The sequence below is a fragment of the Podarcis tiliguerta genome (genome assembly GCF_965153285.1).
Source record: "Podarcis tiliguerta genome assembly, chromosome: 13".
Taxonomy (NCBI): domain Eukaryota; kingdom Metazoa; phylum Chordata; class Lepidosauria; order Squamata; family Lacertidae; genus Podarcis; species Podarcis tiliguerta.
In genome coordinates this window covers 43,802,487-43,816,057 of record NC_139546.1, presented here as the reverse complement: position 1 = coordinate 43,816,057, position 13,571 = coordinate 43,802,487, and the positions used below count along the sequence as shown (strand labels likewise).

The 13,571-nt window shown below is 43.8% G+C and overlaps 2 protein-coding genes across 2 annotated transcripts; one reads left to right on the top strand and one right to left on the bottom strand.

The window, feature by feature from the left end:
* Positions 1 to 3,721: 3,721 nt before the first annotated feature.
* LOC310662262 (olfactory receptor 10D3-like) lies at positions 3,722 to 5,513 on the top strand (the record flags this gene model as incomplete). Its single annotated transcript, XM_083409042.1, has 2 exons — positions 3,722 to 3,771; positions 4,562 to 5,513. The coding sequence occupies 2 exons, from the start codon at positions 3,722 to 3,724 to the stop codon at positions 5,511 to 5,513; spliced, it is 1,002 nt and encodes a 333-aa protein (XP_083265168.1).
* A 4,631-nt stretch (positions 5,514 to 10,144) lies between these two features.
* On the bottom strand, positions 10,145 to 11,068 carry LOC310663107 (olfactory receptor 10G6-like; the record flags this gene model as incomplete). The annotated part of the gene is made up of 1 exon (XM_083410735.1): positions 10,145 to 11,068. The coding sequence occupies one exon, from the start codon at positions 11,066 to 11,068 to the stop codon at positions 10,145 to 10,147; it is 924 nt and encodes a 307-aa protein (XP_083266861.1).
* Between the last annotated feature and the right edge of the window lie 2,503 nt (positions 11,069 to 13,571).

Genomic DNA, 13,571 nt, shown 5'->3' with positions numbered 1-13,571 from the left:
AGAGTGGTAGCTATGTGTTCTGCTGCAGGAGAGAACATGGAGGCTGTTGGAACACCTTAAAGGCTTTCAGCTATGCTGTGGCTAGGTCAGCCCACAAATCAGATTTCCTTTCATTCATATTTGTTTCTTCTGAGACACAGAAAGGAAAAAAAAAGTTGGCATGAGACACAGAGGATAGCTGCAGGGGATAATCAGCTCAATGTTTTTCACCTAGAGAGGCATCATTTCATCTCCCCCTGTATCTTTATAATGCTGCAACTTCACTGAGTTTAAGAGCAGATCCTTGTTCGTTCCCTCTGGAGGGAATGTGCCCATCTGAGAACATGTTTATGCCCTATGGTTTCATTATATTCCAGTCAGTGTCATTTATAATGTGGTTTGTTTTGGGGTGGGGGTGGGGAGAGACTGATAGTTATTATAAATTCCACTGGGGAATAATTATTTGCAGTCAATGGTTTTGGATGGTCATGAGCAAGAGTCTGGGGTGAGACAGCAGCTAGAAACCAGGACCTATATGAGGCAGGTCATTGGCCAGAACTGATGAGCTGGAGAGGACAGTAGATTAAACCAGGGCTCAACATGAAAGAACCACCAAAGAATCATTAGAGCTGAAGAAGAACTGGTTAAAGAAAACCCAAAGGGAAGCCTAGGTGGGCAGTATCAGTCCAGAAAGTTCATCACTGCCACCTGCAGTTCATTGGTTGACCACAGGTGGCAGCCACATACACACACAAACATACAAACCAGGAGCCCCTGACAGTTGGTCTACATTCGGTGCCTATGAAATCAATAAGACACATTGGCATGGCTGGTGCTGCGCTGCAGGGGGTGACAAAAAAGCACTGTAGAACGGAGCGTGAGAAGCAAGGGGTGCCAAATTTTAGCGTCACGCAGCCCAAGGTCTGCCAGTGAAAGCTTCTTTTATGTGTCATAAGAAAAACTGCTCCCTTTCCCTTATGGGGTATTCCGAGCCCATATAGAGTCCTTAAGTGGGTTCCCTATCAGTCGGAGAAAACAGCTTCCAGCCACTGTATATTAAGCAAAGCGGCTAGTAAGCCTGATCTTTATCAAACTGTTGCAACAGGGTCCCCACTCACCACATGCAGGAGGGAGGAGAACCTTGAACAATGGTGTGCAAGCCCTTATATAGACTATTTAAATTGCCCACCCTGTAGCCCAAGACCACCTCCCAAAACATCATACACACATCACAGAAGGAGGCGGTCTACAGCAGAAATCCTGTCTGCCAGGATACCTGATAATAATCACTGGTTGCATTACCTGGCCATTCTTTTGTGATGGTTAATCCTTTAGTTCCTGAATCCAGGTCACAGGCTCACCCTATTCATACACAAATACACCCTTAAGACAGGATCTGCAAGCAAAAAGACAATGGGAAGGCTTTCCCCATTTGCCTCCCTTACTGCAGCAGAATATTTGAGTTCATTAGGAAAGCCAAAATGGCTTCAGGTTTAGCTCTCCCATACTAATTCAGACACATGGTTCATATATTTAGATATGTGTGCATTTATGAATGTTTATTCTATATATGAGACCTTAAAATTCTTGTGGCATGTGTGTCCTGAATCTTTCAACATTCAGCTTCATTCAGTGTCTATAAGTTCTAGTTTTATGGAGGGGGGATAAAATTTCTCTATCCACATAATTTTAATAACCTCCATCATTGAAGAGGCTTTAAAACTCTAAACTTTCCCTGCACTGTACGCAAATTCTAATGTTCTTAAAATCTAATTTCAAAAGCAACATTTGAAGTTATTTCCCCTTACAATTACCAAAAGAGAAAGAAAATATGTAAAATGCACACTGGAGCCCAATCATTGCATAAGGCCTAACTAGCTGTTGCAAGAAGCAGAAATGGGGGGGGGGGAGAGACAGAGAGAGACCAATGAGCTCATTAACATTGAAGAACCCCTTGAGTCTACTCTAATCAATGCTTGTCTGGAATGTTAAAAAAAAAATATGTTTAATTGTTCACCCCCTGAAAGAGTTTGGACGGGTAGCCCAAAGGACCATCACTGCAGGGAGCTGGGTCCTGATGGACTCAAACCAATTTAAAAGATGGGACTGCTGAGATATTAGGATAGTGAGGGCTATGGAGGAGCACTGGAATTAAGCCTCTGTGTGAAATTATAATTGGGTGCAGCATTGAGTAGTCTGGGAACGGAGTCACCCTCGAGCTGTGCCCAGAGAACGTAAAACGTAATGTATGTCTCTCTTCACCAGTGTAGATAATTGGGTTCACAGAGTAAATGGCAATTTTCTTTGTCTGCCAAGCTGATGGGAACAGAGGGCAGAAGACATGGAAGAGGAATTGTCCTCTCCAACTACAGGCTAAGTTTTAATATTATGGCTGTTGTCCTAAATTGAGTTTGGTCCGGAGACTAAGTACTCTGTCCCTCCCTGCCTGGAGCTCTTACACTAGATGGGCAGCAGTAGAGACAAAAGGGATTGAAAATACAATGTGCGATGTAATTGGGGGGAGGGACAGTTGGTGTTTTTGTCCATGGAGTTTTCTTGGCAGGGATACTGGAGTGGCTTGCCGGTTCCTGCTCCAGGTGGATCATATTTAGTCAAAACTCTCCATTATGATCTGTCCATCTTGGGTGGCCCTGCATGGCATGGCTCATAGCTTCTCTGAATTATTCAAGCCCCTTCGCCACGACAAGGCAGTGATCCATGAAGGAAGGACAGATCCTGAAGCTGAGGCTCCAATACTTTGGCCACCTCATGAGAAGAGAGGACTCCCTGGAAAAGACCCTGATGCTGGGAAAGATGGAGGGCACAAGGAGAAGACGAGATGGTTGGACAGTGTTCTCGAAGCTACAAACATGAGTTTGACCAAACTGCGGGAGGCAGTGGAAGACAGGAGTGCCTGGCGTGCTCTGGTCCATGGGGTCGCGAAGAGTCGGACACAACTAAACGACTAAATAACAACAACAACAGTTGGTGTGGAGAGCAGGCTGGGTGAAAGCCAATAAACTGACAGTTTGGAGGAAAGAGTAGGTTTTGTTTCGTGCTCCAGGAAGAGAAAGGACAGAGCATGGTACTTGTACCTCTTCTGAGGTCCCATTCAAGGACATTTGGGACTTTTTAGATTAGAGGAAATGTGTGTAAAAAGGCAACATGAAATGAGTGTTTAAAATTAAGGGTAGAAAGAAATCTTTCTCCCTCTCTCATAATATCAGAACTCATGAGCATCCAAAAAATCTGAATGTTGGAAGATTCAGATCAGATAAAAGGATGCTTTGGGGGGGGGTGTTTTAAATGCCTCACCTCTGTCACATCTCATAGTTAAATGAAAAGGAACCTAATTCTATGGGGTTTAAATGCAATTGAAACATGTGCAGCTTTAGGTCATATGAGAGAAGGGTGCAGGGGGTGAACAATTCCAGAATTCTTAGCATTTTCCATTTCCCTTCTTAACAAAAAGAATGAAGTGCCGTTTTTAGAGTAATCAAGAGGGAATAGGGAGGAAAGAACCATTTTGTGACCATGTATATATTAGGCTATATTCATACTTACAGAGCAATCCTAACCATGTCTACTCAGAACTAAGTCAATGAATTAAATGAAGCTCACGTCCAATTTAGTGAGGTTCAGATTGCAGCCTTCAGCACTTCAATAGGACTTATGTCTAAGTTAGACATGGCTAGGATTGTGCTGACTAAACCCAAACCTCAGAAACGATGCAATCCTAGCCATGTCTGCTCAGAAGTACGTCTCACAGGGTTCAATGGGATTTATGTGCAGGTAAGTGGAGTTAGGATATCAGACTTATTTATTGTTACATTGTTGTTGTTCTGTTTTATAAATGTGAACTTTTCTCCCTGCATTTGCCCCTAGGAGAAATGCTGGCTATACTGCAGAGATTTAAATACAATGGGATTATTATTATTTTCTCCCTTGGGAAAATTGTCATTTTTATTTAACAAGGAGATATTATAGATATATAGATCATATTTGCTTACGAGTTCTCAGTATGTCTCAGTTTAGGTTTTTCTCCCTTCAAAGTAGATTTTTCCATTTTTCTAACAGTTAAAATGTCTAGGGCACAATTCTGCCCAAATCAAGCAATCTAAATACAGTAGTATTGATTTTATGTGCTTAGCTTTTCTTATAAGCGTCATTTTGCCTCGTTAGAATCAAAGGTACCATTTTCTTCTTTATTGCATTTGGGGAAAGGGAGATACTGTTGTTCTGGTAAGCCATACTCTTTTTATACTAAAATTACAAGCATGTTGTTACTCTGTCCGCTGTATAAGAAGTAGGAAGAAGAAGCTGGTCCTTTATTTATTGAATAATATGCAAACGGCTACTAGCTGAACCTGAGAAAATCCAAATAATTAAGCACCTGTGCTATCATTGACATGTGCCACTGGTTTCACCAACAGGACAATCCTAGACTTGTTTACTCCAGAAAAAAGTATTATCTTCTAGCTCCATGGATCTTGATCCTTGGCAAGTGGTTTTATGATTGCAGCCTCCATGCTTCCTAATCTGTTCTCTGTTATGGGGTATTCCCCCTTCTCTTCTTCTGTAGGGACAGGTCCCATGGAGAAAACCTCACGGTGGTGACCCACTTCATCCTCCTCGGTATCCCCCATACAGAAGGTCTCCAGAACATCCTCTTCCCTGTCTTCTTACTCTTCTACATGTGCACTTTGCTGGGGAACCTATTGATCATGACCGCTGTCTTGACTGACTCCCGTCTTCACACCCCCATGTACTTCTTCCTTTTCAACCTCTCCATCCTTGACATTGGGTTCTCTTCCGTTAGCACCCCAAAGATGTTGGCCAACCTTTGGGGGCAAAGCAGAGTCATACCGCTGGGCGGATGTGTATGCCAGGTCTTCTTCTACCATTTCCTAGGGAGCACAGAATGCCTCCTTTATACCGTCATGGCCTATGACAGATACGTCGCCATCTGTCACCCACTGCGCTATCTCATCATCATGAACTGGAAGGTATGTGCCATCTTGGCTGCTGGCACATGGGTCACCAGCTCCTTCCATGCCACCATCCTCACGACCTTGACTTTCACCCTGCCCTATTGTGGGCCCAGTGAAGTGGACTACTTTTTCTGCGACATCTTTCCCGTCGTCAAGTTGGCTTGCGCCGACACCCTCATCATCGAGACGGTGAGCTTCACCAACATTGGTGTTGTGCCCATGACCTGCTTCATCCTCATCCTCACATCCTATGTTCGCATTGTCTACTCTGTCCTGAGGATGAGTTCCGGGGAAGGACGGCGCAAGGCAGCCTCTACCTGTGCCTCACATTTGACTGTGGTCACCCTCTTCTTTGGCCCTTGTGCTTTGATATATACTCAGCCATCCCTAAGTGAAATCTTGGTGACCCCTGTGCAGATCTTTGGCAATGTGGTGACACCCATGCTCAACCCAGTCATTTACACACTTCGGAACAAAGAAGTGAAAGCAGCTTTGACTAAGCTGACAGGGGCAAAGAGAGTGACTCAGACTATAAATCACTAGCTCAGTGATTTCCAGTTCCACCCCACCACCGACCACTTAAAAATTGCTGAGGGTCTTGACAGACCACTTAATGATTTTACTGCCTCTTGTAGCCATTGTGATGCACTGTTTTTAGTTGTATTTTAATTGCTTCTTTTATTTATTTTTACCTTGTTTTTTATTGTATGACCTATGAATTTAAATTATAATGCAATAAATATAAGAGATAAAAGAAGCAATATCAACACAATTTAAAAAATCAATATGAATAGGTAATAGGTACATGGTAAAGGACCTCTGGACAGTTACGTACAGTCAAAGGTGACTATTGGGTGCAGTGCTTGTCTGGCTTTCAGGTTGAGGGAGCCAGCGTTTGACCGCTGATAGCTTTCCAGGTCATGTAGCCAGCATGACTAAACCGCTTCTGGTGCAACGGAACACCATGACGGAAACCAGGGCTCAGGGAAACTCCATTTACCTTTCTGCCACAGCAGTACTATGTATCTACTTGCACTGGCATGCTTTCGAACTGCTAGGTTGGCAGAAGCTGGAACAGAGCAACCGGAGCTCATTCTGTCACAGGGATTTGAACCGCCAACCTTCTGAGCAGCAAGCCCAAGAGGCTCAATGGTTTAGACCACTGCACCACCCACATTCCCTGAATATGTAATGCAGACATGCCATAGGCCACCTGAATGAAGCTTGTGGACAACTGACTCATAGACCACTTTTATCACTTCTTCAATTTCTTATATTGTATCTTTGTGTTGCCATATGAATTCCATAGAATGCAATATAAAATGCAATACTAAATATTCAAATGCAATATAAGAAAGAAAAGAAGCAATAAAAGTACTATTAAAAATTAAGATGAATAGTGAATGTGCTGTGCTCTCCATTCACAGCCACTGCTTCAATCACTCTTCCCAGACACACAGCGTGAACCCACCTGAATAACAGACCACAATTTGAGAACCACTCCACTAGTTCATTGAGGTTGCCATAGCTAGAGTGTGAGCTGTTGACAAGAAAACCCCGGGTTCAAATCAGCAGGTTGTTCATTTGATGACCTTAATCAAGTCACTTTTTCCTCAACTCAGCCTGCTTAAAAGGACTTTAAAAGCCTGTGTGTCTGATTCTTCTTTGCTTTTTGATAAAGTACACACTGAGATTTTTAAAAAAACTTTATAAGTGTGCATTTTTGTGATAAATTCAACAGTTAAAATGTGAATTTGGTGTGGGTATTAAAATGCAGATTAATGTAGAACAAGGAAATAAAATATTTTGGAATGAACACCAGGAAAATTGGCATGGACCAGAGGTACACTGATTTATCCATTCTTTGTTGTATACAGACGTGCCTAAGAGCCAAGCAAAAAGCAAAAGTCAGATTAGCTGGGATGCTAAGGAATGGTTTTAATGCTCTGAGGAGAACAGCAAGAGGGGTCTGAGGGAGACAACGCTGAAAACAATAGTGGAATATTTATAAAAGATTGGGAGGATACTGAGGGGGAGAATAAAGTTTGTTTGTTTGTTTGTTTGTTTGTTTGTTTGTTTGTTTGTTAAAGTAGTCAGATACCGCCTATTACAATCTGCCTCAAGGCAGTGTAGAAGTTAAAAATGATGAAAGACTGACATTACAAAAATATAAATAAAATACAGATGATGATGCAAGACCATTGTGTTATACCTGACATTAAACTCTTTGAAAAGCTTGAGTGGACAGGTATGTTTTTCACAACGGCCAAAAAACACACATCAACATTGGCACGTGTCAAAGCTCTGAGGGAAGATGATTCCACATAATGGAGGCCACTGCAGAGAAGGTCCTCCCCATGACTGCTGCTAATTGAGATTGTGGCTTAACGCAGCTGAGCTCAATGCTTAGGCAGGGCAATGGAATGAGAGAGGCTCTTGCAAGTATTCTGGTCCCAAGCTGTTCACAATAAATGAATGTTGGTTATTGCCACACTGTGGAAAGCTTTGTGACAGGTATCATATGGCCCAAATGGCACCACATTTGGAGAACATTCAACAGAGAACAGACGTCTTCAAGGAAGACCAGAAGAAAACTATTTTGTAGCCAGTGAGGCAAGTTTTGTGGGCAGTGTGTTGTGCTCTTGAGGATATGCTATCTTGGAACCTCTTTCAGAAACGACTAACTCACTGAGTTCCTGACTGAGAGGCAGTAGCCATGGAACCTCAAGGTCTTCCAGCAGGCTGAGAGTAAACACATAAGGTTTTAAAATATGTGAGAAGTGGATGAAAGACATGTGCATGTCAGAGCTCAGAAGATCTGTAGACATTTTTCTTAAATTTTCCAGGCTTTGTTATGAAGTTAAAATAACGATAAAATAACAATCCAGTGAGAAATGTGATATTAAATAAACAAAAAAAGATGAGAGAGAGAAACTGTACCAACCCTCCGTAAATGACATTCATGGCCTTACCTCATAAAATTAAGCACCTTCGCAAGAGACCACACCGTGAATTAGATGTTGCAACAAAACCCAACCTGATGCAGAAAACAAATGTTATGGATACCAAAGAAAGCTTCATTTCATTGGGATTTGCCATCCCCGTGACCGGCCTGTCAGATAATCAGTGCTTTTTTCTGGGGGGACGCAGGGATACGCATACCCCTAAACATTTTGCGAATCTTTGTACTTTTGACCATTTACTGTATTTATTTTTCCCAATTTGAACTATAAAATGGTGGTTTTCTTGAGTGAAAATTAGAGTACCCCTAAGCATTTTTAAAGAAAAAAAGCACTGATAATAATAATAATTTATTATTTATACCCCGCCCATCTGGCTGGGTTATCCCAGCCACTCTACAAATGGCCACCGAACGGAGGCAAAATCCATAGGTGTGACTGCACTCCAAAATGCCTTTAATTTACAAGTCAATTTCTCAGAAATGAGGAAAAAACTTTATTAAACCAAAGATTTAAAGGAAAACCCGATGACTCTTTCCAGCCCTGCGGTCAAGCAAGCAGCTGTAGCCTTGCCTGCTTCAAGATCAGGATGGTGGATCTTAGAGAAAGGAAATGAGTTATACATTAATTTGTCCTTCTTTGCTTTTCTAATCCATCCTGTTTTGTTAAAATAGAGGAAAAAGTGTTTTTATAATAAAAGGGCTAAAGCAAGGCTCTTGGTCAAAGCAAGACTCTGTTGCAGAACAAGGTTGCTTGAGATTAGCAACCATCCTGCCCCCTGGAAATTTGAGACTAGTAACACTGCCAGTCCCCCACATTCTAGGAAAATGATATTGCTCATGTAGGAGGTCCTAGGTAAAGGTAAAGGGACCCCTGACCATTAGGTCCAGTCGTGGCCGACTCTGGGGTTGCGGCGCTCATCTCGCTTTATTGGCCGAGGGAGCTGGCGTACAGCTTCCGGGTCATGTGGCCAGCATGACTAAGCTGCTTCTGGCAAACCAGCGCAGTGCACAGAAACACCGTTTACCTTCCCGCCAGAGCGGTACCTATTTATCTACTTGCACTTTGATGTGCTTTCGAACTGCTAGGTTGGCAGGAGCAGGGACCGAGCAATGGGAGCTCACCCCATCACGGGGATTCAAACCGCCGACCTTCTGATTGGCAAGTCCTAGGCTCTGTGGTTTAACCCACAGCACCACCCGCGTCCCTTGTAGGAGGTCCTAGCCTCTCACATTTTCTGGTGAGCAACTTCTTCTGGTGATACTCTGGGATTTTTTAGCATCTGCCTCCTGGCAACATTTCTTATCCTCCGTCCCCATTTTTGGATGACTACAGACTTTTAAAGAGCATGAAGGTTGGTGCCTTCCCCTCACATTCCCTGTGCCATTGGGTTGGCCATGTAGTGCAGTTGTGGCTGGTGAGGCACCATTTTTCTCCTGGCTTCCCAACACAGCAGGTCACTGAGAGTGAAAGGGGAGATGTGATGCGCAGAGAGCTTGGCCTGGTGCTGTGCATGGTGGAGGGGCCCATCCCAGGATCCCAACACCACATGCTTCACCAATCCAAGCTCCCTTCCCTTCTCGGTAAGCACTCTGTTAATAAGTTGGGAGAGCAACAGTGCCCCATCCATGTTGCTTCAGTGGCCACTTCTGGTATAGTGTGAGAGGCACTCAGTTCCTCAAAGATTCTTATTGGAGTCCTGGGTCTGGTTCTAAAGTAAGAACATAAGAAGAGCTTTCTGGATCAGGCCAATAGCCCATCTAGTCCAGAACCCTGTTCTTACAGTGGCCAACCAGATGCCTCTGGGAAACTCATAAGCAGGACCAGAACGCAAGGTCACTCTCTCCTCCTGTGGTTTTCAGCAACTGGTATTGAGAAGCATTACTGCTTCTGACTGTGAAAGCCCAACATAGCAATCATGGCTAATAGCTATGGACCTTGGTTCAGCAGCTTCTCATCTCCCAACATCAGATTCATTGAGTACCGAATCAGTGGCCCTGTAGATTCTGATTTGGTGTCCTGGTCACTGCTGGACTCCAGACTCATGAAACCTCTCACTCTAATGTTTCACAAGATTCATCACCATTCCTGTGAGTTGATTACACCCGCAAACAATTGTTTACAAAGAATAGCTTCCCACATTGAGGGATTCCATGGCAGATACCAGCCTGTGCTGCAATCCATTGCACCACATGGACCACGCAGAGCTCCATACTAGAGTGCCCTCCCCGTCAGTTTTAGAAGGGCAACTTTTATATCTTTGTTCCTTAGAGTATAGATTATGGGGTTCAGAAGTGGAGTCAGTGAAGTGTAGAACACAGCCACTACCCCGTCCAATGGATCCTGCGATCCTGGTCTCAGATAAATGAAAACAAGTGGCACATAATAAGTCACCACCGCAGTAAGATGAGCTGAGCAGGTTGAGAATGCTCGCCAGCGCCCTTCAGTGCTGCGGATTTTCAGTATGGCAGATAAAATGTACATGTAGGAAGTCAGGATGAGAAAGAAGCAAGTGGTGGCCACAAAGCCAACATCAACCATGGTTACCACCTCGTTGAGTGCCGTGTCAGCACAAACCAGCTTCAGCACTGCCGGGATATCACAGAAGATATAGTTCACCTGGTTTCTCCACCCAAAGGGCAGGCGGAAAACAAGGGCTGTCTCCATCACAGAGTGAAGGCAGCCACCAAGCCAGGTACCCATGGCGAGGAAAAGACACGTCCTACGGCTCATGATGGTGCCATAATGGAGTGGCTTGCAAATGGCCAGGAAACGGTCATAGGCCATCAGAGTGTAGAGGAAGCATTCCGTGCAGCCCAGGAAGTGGAAAAAAAAGAGTTGGCACACACAGCCCCCAAAAGAGATGCTCCCACCACCCTCTAGAAACCCAGCAATCACCTTGGGGACAATCACAGTGGAGACCGTCATGTCCAAGAAGGACAGGTGGCAAAGGAACCAGTACATGGGCTTGTGGAGCTGGGGATTGGACATCACAACCAACAAAATCAGAAAGTTTCCGAGGAGGGTCAGTAAGTAGATAAGCAGGAAGAAGATGAATAAAGGACCCACCAAGTTCTTCGGGTATGGAAAGCCGACAAGGACAAACTCAGTCAAAGGAGTTTGATTTCTGTATTCCATCTCTGTAATGTAAAAATCATGGGCATCGTCAGTAAGTAAGGGGTGAAGAACAGAACTAGCAACAACAACATGCAGAACAAAAGTTATGAGTCATGAACTAATCAGGCCCTTGATGAAATTTCTTAGGGGAGATCTAGAGCATACAGTTATCAAGAACATCCAATGCACAGTTATATCACATGACTTTCCCCCAAAGAATCCTGGGAACTGCAGTTTGTTAAGGGTACTGGGAACTGTAGCTCTGTGAGGGGAAAACCACAGGACTGGGTGGGGTAGTCACATGTTTTAAATGTGCATTGGAGATGCTCTGAATATATGGTGTGGATCTGCCCTTAATGTTGGTTTCCTTCTTGTATGAGTATTGCTAATGTATTGCTCTGTATAGCACAGCATACTTTAATACCACATAGCATAGCAGGTAAAGGTCCTTTGGGTGAGAAGGGGCTGAAAAGGTGCCCCTTCTCCACCACACACTATATGTGATCTTAAAAGCAACATCAGGCCCCTGTTTCACATTGGCTTGAGCGGGAATACACTAAAGCAATTTGTTGCAGGTCCCACTTGAGGGAAGATATTGTGGCTGTGTTGCTCAGGGATGAGACAAAGGCATTCTGGACATACGTCAAGACATAAGTCTTCTGTATATTTCTTTCCCCCCCCCCCCCCAAGGATCTCAAAGTGTTTTATCGGTATTAACATTACAAAAAATTCAGCAAGTTAGGTCACAAAATGACTCGTCTGAGGACACACAGAAAGATCAAGGATCTCCTGACTCATACTCTTAACCACCACACTAATATGCAAATCTTTTTGGTTCAAGATTTTGTTCATGGGGATACTTCAGAATCCAAATAAATAATGAACACAGATATATTACAGGATGCAATTTTACTCTACAGGGGCATGCTAAGCACCCTGGTTATCCATCTTAATACAGTAAAGAACAGTAACCAAGATGTTCAGATATGTCCTGCCCAGTAGGAACCAGTCACCTACTAGTCTGTTCATTAGGATGCTTCCAAATTAGTGCACAAACAGTTTTATCTCCTCTTTCAGAATTTTTTTCTATAGAGTGTTAAGATGTTTTGTGACGCGATTCACGTGAGTATAGGATTGCAGCCTAACTTAGATCATTCTGTGTTTGAGAAATGATGGTAACCTTCAATAACTCTTGATCTCAGCCCTTTATTCTACCACAAACATATCTCAACCACAGACTTTGCCTCTAAATCAAAGAAGAATTGCAACACAGCTAGGGAGTTAAGAGGAGAGCTTTCAACTTGGTCTAATAAATTATTAGACAACACCTTATCTCAGAGTGTTTGCTGGCCATCTGCTCTTGGTGGAGAGAGAAGAAGCCTCTCCAAAGATGAAATCTGTTCAGAAGATAAGTCCAACTCTTCTTAAGTTAAGAATCCTCTTTTGCTACTGTTGCATTCAGCTGTGGTATTCCTGACATCCTTTTCATGGTCTTCGTTATGTCAGCTCTAACCCTACCTTCAGACCCAGAAGTCTGCAGACCCCCAGAGGGTCTCTTCTTCTGCAGACCTTACTCAAAGAGTCTGGTTGCTCCCTTTCATCACAGGGTGAAACTCTTGTTTTGATTTCTATACATGTTCTCCCCTGCCTGCATTTCCTCCCTCTCCCTCTTTCTTGTCTTTCCTCCATCCACTCTCTTCCCTTACAGAATTTCCTCTCCTATCTCATCTTGTACAGTTCCCATTCCTGCCAGCCTTTTCACCCCTCTCTCACTTTCTGGCTCCCTTTCCATCCTATTATTCTTCCTCTTTTCTGCTCTTCATTGTCCTCACCGAAGCAGCACTGTTTTCCCTTGAAGCTCGCTCCTTTTCTCTCTACCTCCTCCATCTTCTTCCCGCGTCCCTCTTTCTTCACCTTTTCTACTGCCGCAGTCTCTTTGTCTCTTCTGCGTTCCTCCTCTTCTGTGTCACTCTCCTCCCTGACTCTTCCTCCTTATCCGCATCAGCAGCACAACTTGGCTCAGGCACTCTCACATGCTGACATTTTAAGAGTTGCTGAATGCTCTCTGGTTCCTCCCAACATGAGGCACTTGCACCCACTAGGATTCCCTCAGAATGGTTTGTGGCTATGGCCCCATGTGGTGCCTCTCTCTGTCTCCCTCAACCCCAAATGTATTTATATTCCTTAGAGCCCTATCACACCAGAAACACAGTGACAAACAAAAATGCCATCTCCAAGCAGACTCCTTTGAGATGTTACTATTTCAAGTAAATTGAAGTGTCTAAGACCCCAGTGATCATATCCCTATGGCTCTTTGATTGCTTATACAGTGGTACCTCGGGTTACAGGCGCTTCAGGCTACAGACTCAGCTAACCCAGAAATAGTACCTTGGGTTAAGAACTTTGCTTCAGGATGAGAACAGAAATTGTGTGGCAGCAGCAGCAGGAGGCCCCATTAGCTAAAGTGGTACCTCAGGTTAAGAACAGTTTCAGGTTAAGAACGGACCTGCAGAACGAATTAAGT